General features: G+C 46.1%; 1 protein-coding gene across 3 annotated transcripts in view; it reads right to left on the bottom strand.

The window, feature by feature from the left end:
* The window catches only part of HSD3B7 (hydroxy-delta-5-steroid dehydrogenase, 3 beta- and steroid delta-isomerase 7), a 54679-nt gene that overhangs the window by 23758 nt on the left and 17831 nt on the right, over positions 1–13090 (bottom strand). Inside the window, exon 1 of one of the 3 annotated variants that reach the window (XM_083584215.1) lies at positions 5028–5213. The exons of the other annotated variants lie outside the window; for them this stretch is intronic. Coding sequence (XP_083440341.1) covers positions 5028–5112 — 85 coding nt within the window. The 5' untranslated portion in view covers positions 5113–5213. Of the gene's footprint in view, positions 1–5027; positions 5214–13090 lie in introns of those variants that run through there. 3 annotated transcript variants of the gene reach the window in all.

The raw sequence follows: 13090 nt of genomic DNA, 5'->3' as shown, positions 1-13090 counted from the left end.
GACAGTGATCAGCTGCAGGGCTTCTGGTGTTTCGTACAGATGTCCCCTATTAATCTCAACACCTGTCAAATGGACCATTTGGAAAGGTGTCCTGTTTCTGTTTCAACATGCCTGAGAGACACCCCTGAAGCAGCCAGTCACACCTGGTTTGATGCCTTCTAAATGGAGTTTCTCAGAGCAATCCCTCTTCCCAGGGGGAACTCTGGAATTTAGCTGTGTGAGGGGAATAGGGATCGGCTAACTAGCCACTCTCAGCTCCCTTAACAAACTCCAGCTTCCATAACGCTTTGGGGGAAGCCACAGCTGTTTAAAGTAGCATGAGACGGCTTTAAATGTATAGTGCATGTGCGATCTAATATTCCAATATTAAATTCCCAGCGCGAGGCTACAACCCGCACAGTACTTTTTAAAGTCCTTCTTATAATGCTTTAACAGCCACGGCTTCTCCCTGAAGGAATCTTGGGAACTGAAGTTTGTTAAGGGTGCTGGGAATTGTAGCGGGGGGGGGGGGATTAAGTTCCCAGGATTCTTGGGTAGGAGGGAGCCATGACTGCTATAAGGTAAAGGTAAAGGGACCCCTGACCATTAGGTCCAGTCGTGGCTCACTCTGGGGTTGCGGCGCTCATCTCACTTTATTGGCCAAGGGAGCCGACGTATAGCTTCCGGGTCATGTGGCCAGCAGGACTAAGCTGCTTCTGGCGAACCAGAGCAGCGCACGGAAACGCCATTTACCTTCCCGCCGGAGCGGTACCTATTTATCTACTTGCACTTTGACGTGCTTTCGAACTGCTAAGTTGGCAGGACATGACTGCTATACGTGTGCTTTAAAATTACCATGTGGATGGGGTCTCAGTTAATAGCTGCATAAAAGCCAAAAAAACCAAAACCAAATCAAATAAAAAATTTAAAAATGCAATCATGATTTTTTGTGGGTGGGCGGACAGAACCTGGCATACAGCATTCCTGGGTCCTAGTCACGTCCTTAATGAGTGGTGATAAGAGCAGACAATGTCATGGAGTGAGACAGAACTTGCCTTGGCTGTGGGAGGTGCAAGATAGAGAGAGATCAGCTCAAAGCCGCCACACTTGCGTAGCCAGATTAAGCTTCTCACAACCCCAAACCGCAAATTACTAGGAAATCTGTGATAAGATGACATTGCTGCGTTAGCCTCCTTTCCAAGTCTGCTTCCAGCAGATAAGTAAATGCTTTAGAATAAAACCTGCTTGTCGTTTCTAACCACTCTCTCAAAGTGAAAGATCAGTTGGATTTATAATGGGCTAGGTTCAGAGTCCCACCAGCAGATGTAATGTCCTGTTCCCTCGTCTCCCCCTGCCCCGCCACCCCACACCTCCCCACAATCTGTTCCAGAGGGTCCCTCAACCTTCCAGAGGAGATTTTGGGATGCACAGGGGAGAAGGGAAGAAGTCCCATCTACACAATCAAAAGTCTGTTTCATGTGCGGCATGCTGCAACTGTATCACAGCCTGTCAAGAGAAACAGGGGCCTAAACAAAAGCCATTACCTTACCCCACCCCCCACCCCAATGGAAAATGTAGCAATTCCCCATTTGCAACTTATTCCAGATTTTAGTGTGTGCATGGGGTGGAGGGGCAGAGAGATGAAAGAGGTGTGCAGCATGGAAGGAGAATCACAAGGTTTAGAGGCCTGCGCTTGGCACTGCCTTTAAAAGCAGCATATTTTAAAAGGGTTTCAATTTGCTGCCTTTTATACACTCAGACTTTATATAGAAACACCGCCAGACAAGTCAAAGAGTCACTCTCCTTTTTTAAGCCCTGGGACACGGGCCTTTGGTCTACATGCCAAGCCCCTTTTAATTGTTTAAAACCGTCTCTTGCTGTCATACATACTAGGGAATATAGGAACCTGCATGAGTCACATTCTTATATGCAGGTTGGGGGAGAGCTTAGACACACCCGCTGCCCTCTCCAGAAGGCATCCCTCAAAATGAACAGAGGCTTAGTCAGTCCGACAAGCCAAAGATGCAGAAATCAAGACTGCTGCAAGTTTCCCCCTGGGAAACAAGGCCAAATTCATTCAGAAAAGCGGCACAAAAGCAGAGCATTGTTGCAGGTTTGCTGTCCAAGAACCAGCTCTATCACACAGTGGCTTTCCTTTAAAAAGAGAAGGCAGATCAACGTCTGAGATCTCACAAAAGAACATTGATAGGGTGGGTGGATGGGTTTTTTTTAATGGCCCACAATGACCATTCACTGCTTCTTTGTTGCGGCCAATTACAGGAAGGCTAGTTTTGATTCACAGATTTCTCAGAAATCTTAGGGTGGGAAAGGTGAAACATCCCACTTTCCTCCAGTAAAAGGAGGGGGGGGCATTTGGCAGGCTTGGAAAAGGAGCACCTTCCTCCTTGAGGATCTAATGTGGGGTAGTGGATCCGCTCCCTAGTAGGAGTGTCTCTTGCTTGTCTCTGCTAATGGGTCATTTGTGTGCATGCATACACAAAACACACACACACGTATACAGATACATCTATACAGTGGCACCTTGGAAGTCGAACGGAATCCATTCCAGAAGTCTATTCGACTTCCAAAATGTTCGGAAACCAAGGCGTGGCTTCCGATTGGCTGCAGGAAGCTTCTGCGGCCAATCAGAAGCCACGGAAGCTGCGTCGGATGTTCGGGTTCCAAAGAACATCCGCAAACTGGAACACTCACTTCCGGGTTAGCGGCATTCAGGAGCCAAAACATTTGACTTGCAAGGCGTTTGCGAACCAAGATATGGCTGTACTGAGTATTGCAAGATGGCATTAAGTCTTCATGGATTTTTTTCTTACAAAGAAACACAAAACCCAAGTAGCTCGTTCCTTACAAATTACCGCTGCTCAGGGAGTTGGGGTGGGTGTACAATCCATTCTGCACAGCTCAACTGAAATACGTTAAAATGTGCCAGCTTCAATAGCAAGGGGTGCAGGGGTGTCAAGACTGCTTCAACATCACACCCATCACAAAAGGCAGGTCCAAGAGTTTTTGCTGCCTGAGCCAAATTCAAAATTTGCTCCAGACAACTTATTTATTCAGCATCATCCAGATTTTGAGTCACATGGCTTACCCCAAAGAATTCTGGGAATTGCAGTTTGTTAAGGGTGCTGGGAACTGTAGCTCTTATAACAACTCTCCACACCCTTAAAAAACTACAACTCCCAGGAACCTTTGGAGGAAGCCACAACTGCTAGAAGTGGTATATGCTTTGACGGCTAGATTGTGCCCAATCTTTATTAAGCATTCGCTGCAATCTCTTTGCAGGAAAATTGCAGAGGGCATTCATCTTGATTTGCCTGCATGATGTTTAATACGTCTTCCCATCATTTACAGTGGTACCTCGGGTTACAGATGCTTCATGTTACAGACTCCGCTAACCCAGAAATAGTACCTCGGGTTAAGAACTTTGCTTCAGGATGAGAACAGAAATCGTGCGGCGGCAGCAGGAGGCCCCATTAGCTAAAGTGGTACCTCAGATTAAGAACAGTTTCAAGTTAGGAACGGACCTCCAGAACAAATTAAGTTCTTAACCCGAGGTCCCACTGTATTCACTCTACACTTTTCAATGAATTTCCCTGACACTTTCCTAACTGATAAAAGTCTGTTTCCTTTTTAAAATGCGGGTTTTTGCTGTCCTTGGACGTGACAGTGCTTCAATCCACTTTTATTGCTAACCCTAAATCTCCAGGAATGCACTGTAATCCCTCTCACCAAAAAACAAAAAAAAACCCACACCAACAGTCTACAGACACCCTAGATGCCGAACAAAATAGCAATGGCCATTCTCTGAATACTGAAAGACCAAGGAATTTTAGAACTCATTCCCAACGTACTGTTACAAAAGCCCAGCACCTGCCCCTCTCTCTGCCAAGCCGTGGCAAGAGCGCATGGATCTCAGGCGCCAACACAGGATCCGTGTCCAGTGGCGTAGCGTGGGGGGTGCAGGGGGGGCCGGCCGCACCGGGCGCAACATCTGGGGTTAGGGCAAATCCACGGGTTAGGGGGCGCAAATCCACGGGTTAGGGGGCGCAAATTACTGGCCTTGCCCCGGGTGCTGACAACCCACGCTACGCCACTGTCCGTGTCCCTTTTGAGAATAGAAGACACGGTGGAGTCCGCCGTGCTTTAAGAAATAGGGCTTATTCGCCTGTTTAGGGAAGCTTTTTAATGTTTAATAAGTTATTGTATTTTAGTGTTTTATTGGAAGCTGCCCAGAGTGGCAGAGATGGGTGGGGTATTAATATTAATAATAATAATAATTATTATTATTATTATTATTATTATTATTATTATTTACACCCTCGGTCTGCTTGGAGGGGGTCCAGATCTTACCGCATGGCCCAGAGCATCGCAGGCATGGATCTCTCCCTTTCTTCTTCCCAGAAGCCCCTTGCCCTCCTTCAGAGCAGTTACCCTGGCAACCTCCCAAATCTCCAGTCTCTGGTCCTACCTGGGACAAGGAGTTGGTGACTACCCTCAATTTCTCTCTATTGTAACGCTTGCTTTTCCCTCAAGCCAGCAAGACTGGTTTGCATAAGGCAGCCCAGGAATCCTCACTTGTAGTATGTATTCTCCCTGCATATCACAAAGAACCCAAAATCCTAGCATTTATTAATTTCTAGGGTTTAGCCCAAAATCTCTAACAGTACTTTGCGTTGTCCTCATTAGGGGAATCTACAGAACATGCCAACACCACTTCTTAGCAATTTATTTTAAAAACTCTAAAGCTATTTGTGCTGCTACATTTCTGATATTATGTGCTCCTGCTGCAAACGTATTTAGAAAAGATTAATCAAGAGTCAATGAAGCCCATATTCCCCAACTAAATTCAAAACCATTAGGTGAAAGAGTTAAGGAACTGGCCAATACAAATGCATTTCTAGAGCAATAAATTATCCCAAAACTGCACGACGTAATTAAAATCCATTAAAATAAATAAATAACTCTGCGGTTTCCAGAACGCTTTGAAGGCAATTATTAGTGTGAGCATCAAACCTGTTGAAAGACCATACCTGGGCAAATCAAAAGACGCAAATACCAGGAGGAAACCCTTTGTAGCAAAATCAAACGAAAGAAGACAGTCGCCTGCTTATTCATTCAGCAGCTAGCATGCTGCAAACTTGAATCGCCTTCTGATCTACCATATGTAGAAGAGCAATTATCCTCAGAATTGACGTGTGAGAGTAAGCGCTAATGGAGTCCCCTATAAATGGCAGCCAAAAGGAAATGAGAAGGAAAGGAAACAAATGTCATGTTGCCGTCAGAAAAATACCACTCATTTCCTGCAATGTCAGGGTTTTCATGCCATGACCGAATATGCCTGGAAGCAGATGGTCAGCACACAGCCATCAGAGGGGCAGGTGCAGAGGACACAGTCCTGCTCCCCCCCTTCCACACGTCCAGTCTACAATTCCTAATACAGTGATACCTAGGATTACATACGCTTCAGGTTACAGACTCCACTAACCCTGAAGTAGTACCTTGTGTTAAGTTGTGGGTGAACATATCAGACGACACAGCGATTCTTCAAACAGCTCTTGTTTATTCACAGGCCAGAACAGAACTGAACTGAAGGGTTCAGTCAGCCTGCTTATATAGAGCTCCAGTACAACGTAACTGTAACAGTTTTCTAAAACTATCCAATCACTGAACGTCACTTTCAATCCCTTATTTGCATAACTATCTACAGTATCCCCCTGCTGGCCCAGGGTGTGAACTTCAATACATAACACCTTGGGTTAAGAACTTTGCTTCAGGATGAGAACAGAAATCGTGCTCCGGCGGCGCAGCAGCAGCAGGAGGCCCCATTAGCTAAAGTGGTACCTCAGGTTAAGAACAGTTTCAGGTTAAGAACGGACCCCCAGAACGAATTAAGTTCTTAACCCGAGGTACCACTGTATGTATAAAGAGCAAGATCAAAGGAAGCTAAAGTGCTCTCATTCCAGGTGTGGTTTGACTACTAGCTCCAGCAAATGTGGCCTATGGTCAAGGAATGATGGGCGTTGTCCTCCAAAAACATCTGGGAGATGCTAAGCTGGCTACCCCTGAGCTGGTGAGGTAGCCTTTGAGCAAGAGAGAAACAGTTAACTAGAGAAGCAGCAGGGAATCTCAGGCCTGTTTGGTTCTTGGTGCTGGCAAAGCACCGCACAGGACTTTGCAGGGGCATCTGCAAACTCCCTTTTGGCCCTGCATCCAACATCATATATTTAACAAAATTTATATAGCACTAGATTGTAGTAAAAAACCACCTTTTAAGTGGCTTACAATAAATATATCAAAATTATCACTAAATAACAGTTAAAAACATTTAAAAATAAATGAAAGCATGTGTTTGTACATATGCTTATGATATATATATATATATATATATATATATATATATATATATATCAGTAAAGGAGATCAAAACACATCAGCACATATGCATTTGAATAGGCTGGCTTAAACAAAAATGCTATAAGCACACATCCGAAAGAGTACAGTTAAGACGCCTGTCTGAAATCAAGAGGCAGGGAGTTCCTCAGATGCTGCCTGTAGCAGTGATAGATAGGGCAACAGATAAACGGCAAGTGAGTGTGGCTTAGACAAATGGCCTTCCGGGACACATGGGGAGGAGGTCTGGCAGGGATAAACAGGGGAGCAATATGTCAGCCTTCCCTAGCCTGGTGCCACTGCCCCAATGGTTTCAACCACAATTCCCATCATCCCTGACCCATTGGCTCTGCTGGAGCACAACTCAAGGATACGGGAAGCCATCTTACACTGAGATGGACCATCTATACTGACAAGAAGTGGCTCTACAGCATTTCAGCCAGGAAATGTCTCCCAGTCCTACATGGGGATGCCGGGAATTGAACCGAGGACCTTCTGGGCACAAAAGCAGATGCTCAACCACTGAGCTACAGCCCTTCCCCCAGGTAGGGAGAAGCTGCAAGATGTGGTCATTTCAGTTGCATTTCTACAGTGATATGATGAGAGCTTTTGCACCTTGTGGCGTGCCATGTTTTAAATTCTGAATTTTGCAATTTGTGTTTTTTAAAGCACCATTCTTCATTGAGGTTGCTGGAGAGCAGCCTATAAGCCTTCTGAATAAAGTTAACGGGAAACCAATGATGTTGGGAACAATATTGGAGAGAGTTCTTCTTTCCTCTCAGCAAGCCACACTTATGAGGCCAACAGCTGCATTTCAAAACACCTGAAAATTTCCAAACACTCTTGGAAAGGCAGGCCCACGTAGAGTGTGCTGCAGCCATCCATTTAATTTCTGGCAGGGATGAAACATATATCATTTGATTAGAGCGGCCTGTGGTGAAATTCATATTGGCTACGGTCCACAGGATTTGCAAATACCTTTTAGTTAAACCTTCAGAAACTGCGAATACTCTGTTGGGTCTCCACTTAGGCAGCTCTTCCAATAATTTTTACCAAGGCATTTCTATGTAGCACCGTATTTTTCGCCCTCTAGGCCGCACCGGCCCATAGGACGCACCTAGATTTGGGGGGGGGGGAATAAAGGGGGAAAAATTATTTCCCCCCCCCCAGGCGCGGGGCTGGGGCGGGGGAAGCCCGAGCGTCCCCCGACCGCAGCCCCCAGAACGGGACCCAGAGCCATGCCGAAGCTGCGGGCAGCTTCGGCATGGCTCTGGGAGCTTGCGGGGCTGGGGGAGGGGGAAGCCCCCCACCAGCCTCCAAACCAGGTCGGGAGACAGCGGGATGGCGCGCTGCACCTCCCCGCTGTCCCCCGAGTTTGCGGGGCTGGCGACGGGGAGGAGCAGGCTTCTCCCCCCCCCCCCAGCCTTCTAACCAAGTCGGGGGACAGCAGGATGGCGGCGTTCCGCCTCCCCGCTGTCCCCCGAGCTTGTGGGGCTGGCGGTGGGGCTCTCCTGAAGCCTGTAGAGCGAGAGGGGTCGGTGCGCACCGACCCCTCTCGCTCTCCAGGCTTCAGCGAAAGCCTGCATTCGCCCCATAGGACGCACACACATTTCCCCTTCATTTTTGGAGGGGGAAAAGTGCGTCCTATAGGGCGAAAAATACGGTAACTAAACTTTTACATTTTTAATTCTCGTGAAAAGCAACTACAGGCCTGATATCGCACACTGGTGTATTGTCTAATAGATGCTAAGTCCTAAACAAGGCCCCCTTTCAGAAGCCAATATTGATACAATGGTCGTAACACAAACAGTCCTCTTGGTTCTTGGGTTGGTTTTTACTCCTGAAGAGACAGTTGCGTCTTTATTTTGCTCATTTTGAAAGGTTTATGCACTGCTTAGTCACAATGCTCTCTAGGCCAATGGCCTATCGGGACCAGCAGCCTGTTCTTTCAGGGATCAGCCAAATGTCTGTGGGAAATCACCAAGCAGGACATGAACCAAGGGACACTTTCCTCTTTTGTTGTTTCCAGAAACTGGCATTCAGGAGCATTACTCAGAGCTCTGTAGAGTTGTCTCTATAATCAATCCAAATAGACAATATAATCTCTCCTCTTCACACCCAGGTGGAAAACAAATCACCCATGCATCACCACTATTTAATAATAGGTTTTCAGCAGAAAGCGTATGTTCCCTTACGCACATGTTGTGCCTTCTTGTGAACTGCAGAACAATGGGACATTTCTGTCAACAAGCAATTCACGGGAACACTATTTGTTTCATTTCTGTTAAGTCGGCTGTTACATCATTTCGCTCCACCTTAGTCATTAGTACGCAAGCCCTACCCCTGTATCCATGGGCAATGCTACCAGTGGTTTATAATATTTATCCCCCCCCCCAAATGCACATTAGAGGAGGGGAAAGCAGATCAATTCAACCTGTATCTATCCATCTGTCTGCCACCTCTAGATTTTTGGTGACTCCCTAGTTTGCCGCTCTAGCTGGGCCCAGCCACATTTTTTCGTGTGCTCTAAACATCTTCTGCCCCTAAGCCAAATCTGTGGGTTGGCAGCAGTAGATTTATTTGGGATATGCCGCTCTTTATCAAAAGACCACAGCGCGGTTTACAACATAGTTAATGCAGCAACGATATAATGAATGTAATAGCACACGAGAGATTAATAGGCTGCATCTGCCTGGTCATGTTCCAAGAAAGTGAGCGGCTCACTTCAGTCGCAGCGGCCCACGTAAACTGGTAACCCATTGAGCAAACATGTTCTGCCCTTGTTCTAGCTATACAGGTTTTGCTACGGACCCCTTTGGAGACTCTGAATTGCTCTTCAAATATTTAACTGCCCATGTTTTGAGCTAAACTTTGAACATGGGGGGGGGGTCGGCGGGTACAGAACAGAACAGAGGTCGACAGCGCTTCGGGGCCTGTGGGTTGGCACATCTGCAACTTGGAGAAAATGTCCTGGGCGCCACAGAAGCACATCAATGTAAGAAGAGCCAAAGGTCCAGCCTGAGATATTTCAGCACCTGAGGCAAACCGAAAAATGGCTCTTGGTCCTCCTCAGGCCAAGGAAAAAGCGGGCAGTGAAGATCTACATAAGGACAAGGAGATCTACATCAGGAACTTTACCCAAAGGTTCATGTAGGAATCAAAGACCACTGAATTAGATAAATTAACAGGAAGGGTTTGAAACCTGCGGGATCAGAGATTCTTAGAAGAATGGAGTAAATATATGAACTATTTGAAAAGTAATTGTGATGAACAGATTACACTAGTAGGACTGCAAGAAGTTTTGTAAGGTGGATTATTTGAAATACTGCAAGAAAGACTATGAAGTCAATTATTAGTTAAGGACAATTAAATGTAATACAGAAATTAAGAAATGAAGAATAAGTGATAAAGAACGGAAAATCATCAGAGGTGTTGACGGAAGTCTAAACTGTTGTATAAGATGAGAAGTTGTGTTGTAAGACTGTTGGAACTGATATGTAAAAAATAAAATAAAAATGTATATTAAAAAAAACAGGAATCAAAGACCAATGTGGAGGAAGGAACAGGGCCTGCTCTGAATTATACCAGGCAGGTGCAGAGCTCAGGGGACCCCAGAAGGCAGCCCTATTCACCAAGCAGCTGCAGCAGAGGTAGCATTGGGATGGAGGCTGCCAAGGAAGTGGCAGCCATGGGCAATGCATTGCTCGTGGGCTGAATCTGCTGCATAGCTGTCAAGTGTCCCTTATTTGAAGGGACAGTCCCTTATTCCAGCGCCATGTCCCGCTGCTGTCCCTTATTGATGGATGTCCCTTAAATGATGTCCCTTAAATTTCAAAGGAAGCAGCTCCTCTCCCTCCCTCCCTGCCGGCCAGGGAGGAGGGAGGCTCCAACTGTGCTGCTTGGCTGTGTTGCTCACCCAATAAGAAGTCTAAGAACGACTGGGGGGTGGAGCTTGCATGCCTTGTGTGTGGCTAGTTAATGCAAGCTGAGGGGTTTTTTGAATGCTGGACGCCATTTTGTTGCACGTGCTGCTGCAAACTTTGCAGTGCAAAGCCAGGCCAGGGAGCCATCTTAAGTTGAGGCTGCATAGGCCTTGTGGTGCATGTGATTCAGATTCTATTCAGTTGAACCTCTGGTTACAAAGTTGGTTGGACAGTGTTCTCGAAGCGGCCAGCATGAGTTTGACCAGACTGCAGGAGGACAGGAAGACTGGAGTGCCTGGAACAGGTGAGGCTGCAGGTCCCTTATTTTGGCTGCTGGTCCCTTATTTTCAAGGCTGCTGGTCCCTTATTTTCAAATCTGTAAGTTGACAGCTATGATCTGCTGCCCCTGTGGATCTTGCCACCTGAGGCAGCCACCTCACCTTGCCTCATGGGTGGGCTGGCCCTGCCTAGTCCAGCATCCTGTTTTCACCCAGGCCAGCCTGATACCTGTGGGAGGCTTGGCAAGGGGCACCCGAGTGCAACAGCCCCCTCTCCCCACTTGCGATTCACCCAGAGGCATCCTTTCTCCAGCCAAAGGAGGTCGCATGTCAATGGCTGCCTCTTTCCTGATGCCGTCCTCTGCTTGGTCAAACATTCTCAGTGCCTCAGTGGGAGAGCCAGAGTTACCAATTAACAGAAAGACAATGGGCATTTGGACACCTCGAAAAGGCCAGCCCCGTTGCCATAGAGCTTTGAGGCCTTGTCTGTACATTTACCAGAATGGACTTTGCCACTTCCAAACTCAGGTGGAGATGCCATTTTTAAAAAATGCGGGGAGAGGGTGGGAAATTGTAAAAGAAAAACTAGCAAATATAGGGAATAGGGCTGGACTCCCTCTCAGGAGCTTATAGTTACTTGATTTTATTTTCCCCACTAGCAGGGAGACTCTCAAAAGCAAATCCACCACCTGTAGCCTGAATGTTTGCCTCCCTTTCTGCCACCTCAGAAATTGTGACGGTCTCTGGCACCTCAATCTTGGAAGCATTTTGGATGGGTCTCTTTGCCAGCCTTTGCCACCCTGCTATGTCTCCAATATAAGAGATCACTTTGCACAGAATAGCACATCTTTCTGAAGTTTTTAAAATCGTATTTATATAGGGTAACGGATGACTCTATTTCCTTAAACATAGAATCATAAAATTGTAGGGCTGGGTGAAATTTAAGTACAGTATTGATATTTCAAAAGATACTGATGTTCTGGTTAAGTTGTCCACTTCAGTAATGTATAAACTGAATCCTTTCTCACTATCACTCTCCAAATTCCTTAGAAGCCCCCTCCCCCCGCAGCCCCACCTTCCAGAAACCTGCATAAATTGCACCATATGCACTATAGGATCCCGGAATCTTTTCAGCTACCCTTCTATTTACGAGAATCCTCTGCCGCTGTTAGGGAGTTTCTCAATTCTTGCCATGACAAATGGACAACAGCTTAGTGACACTTCTTTGGCCCAGGTCTCAAATCATAAACTGCATGCACACCAACACATTGCACATCAGCTATCAAATAATGATAAATGAAGAAAACAGCGGAATGAAGGATGCATCTGAACAAACAGATTATCTCACACCAGTTGCGTACAGCTTTGGATCAGAAAATAGGGGCGTTCACACCACTTAGGTCTGCAAACAAGGAAGGGTGGAGACCCCAGGGGTCACCAGCTGTGGCTTCCACCCCGACCCTCTCCCTCTCATTTTAGCTTTAGATTTTGGCAATAATTATAAAATTTGAGCACTCCACCCATCATATTCATTTTTATAAAATGCCACTATGTTTAATTTGTGTTAGAGCGTCATTAAGAAGGATAAACTACTGTACAGTAATGTATTATGTCTATTCCATTTCTTTTTAAAAAATATAAACAGTATTCTATCCTCCAATCCCACCCCACCCCTAATGGCTATAAACCGCTCCAAAGATACCAGAAAAAGAATGACTCCTTTGCAGAACACCTGGATTCTCCCCCACTTCACCTCTCTCAGTTCCTTCAAATCATGCTCAAAACAAGGGAGACATGGCCCTCAAACACCAAACCCTCGCTTTCCCTGTTAACACACCTCTTCTTCAGTTAAGGCACACTGCAAAAGGAACCAGGCTAGCAGTCCGAGACTAGTAAGGTAAAGGAGATCAGGAATTTGCCAACATCACAACTGTACAACTCTGTGCACATCTCAGGAAGAAGCAGTGGGCCCACTATAGCCACACAAAAAGGAGAAGAGGGAACGCATAGCAAAGACTAAAGGAGAAAGATATTTGCAACATTTCCTATGCTCATTTGTGTGCACAGATGCAGATTATGATTTTTTAAATTGCTGGGGGAAGTAATCCCACTTCCACCTAAGACATAACCGAAGGTGTTGGCCTAGAGGCCTTTGCATTTATCCATCTGATGCTTTGCCCATCTCTGTGCTGGTCCTTTGCAGTCAGAAAAAAATAATAATGGGAGACTCCAGCAGTTGCATTAATGCTTATTATACCTGTGCTCTGTTCCCACTAGGATACATTCATTAGTCCAGCAGTATGTAATTGTCATAGTCAAGGCCAGATTTAGGTTTGATGAGGCCCTAAGCTACTGAAGGTAATGGGGCCCTTTATATGTCCAACTGTCCTTTGTCAACAACAAATACTGTATTTTTCGCTCCATAAGACACACTTTTTCCCTCCTAAAAAGTAAGGGGAAATGTGTGTGCGTCTTATGGAGCAAATGCAGGTGGGAGGCAGG

The sequence above is a fragment of the Podarcis filfolensis genome (assembly GCF_964270895.1).
Source record: "Podarcis filfolensis genome assembly, chromosome: 13".
In the NCBI taxonomy this organism is placed as follows: Eukaryota; Metazoa; Chordata; class Lepidosauria; order Squamata; family Lacertidae; genus Podarcis; species Podarcis filfolensis.
This window is presented reverse-complemented; position numbering and strand designations above follow the sequence as displayed.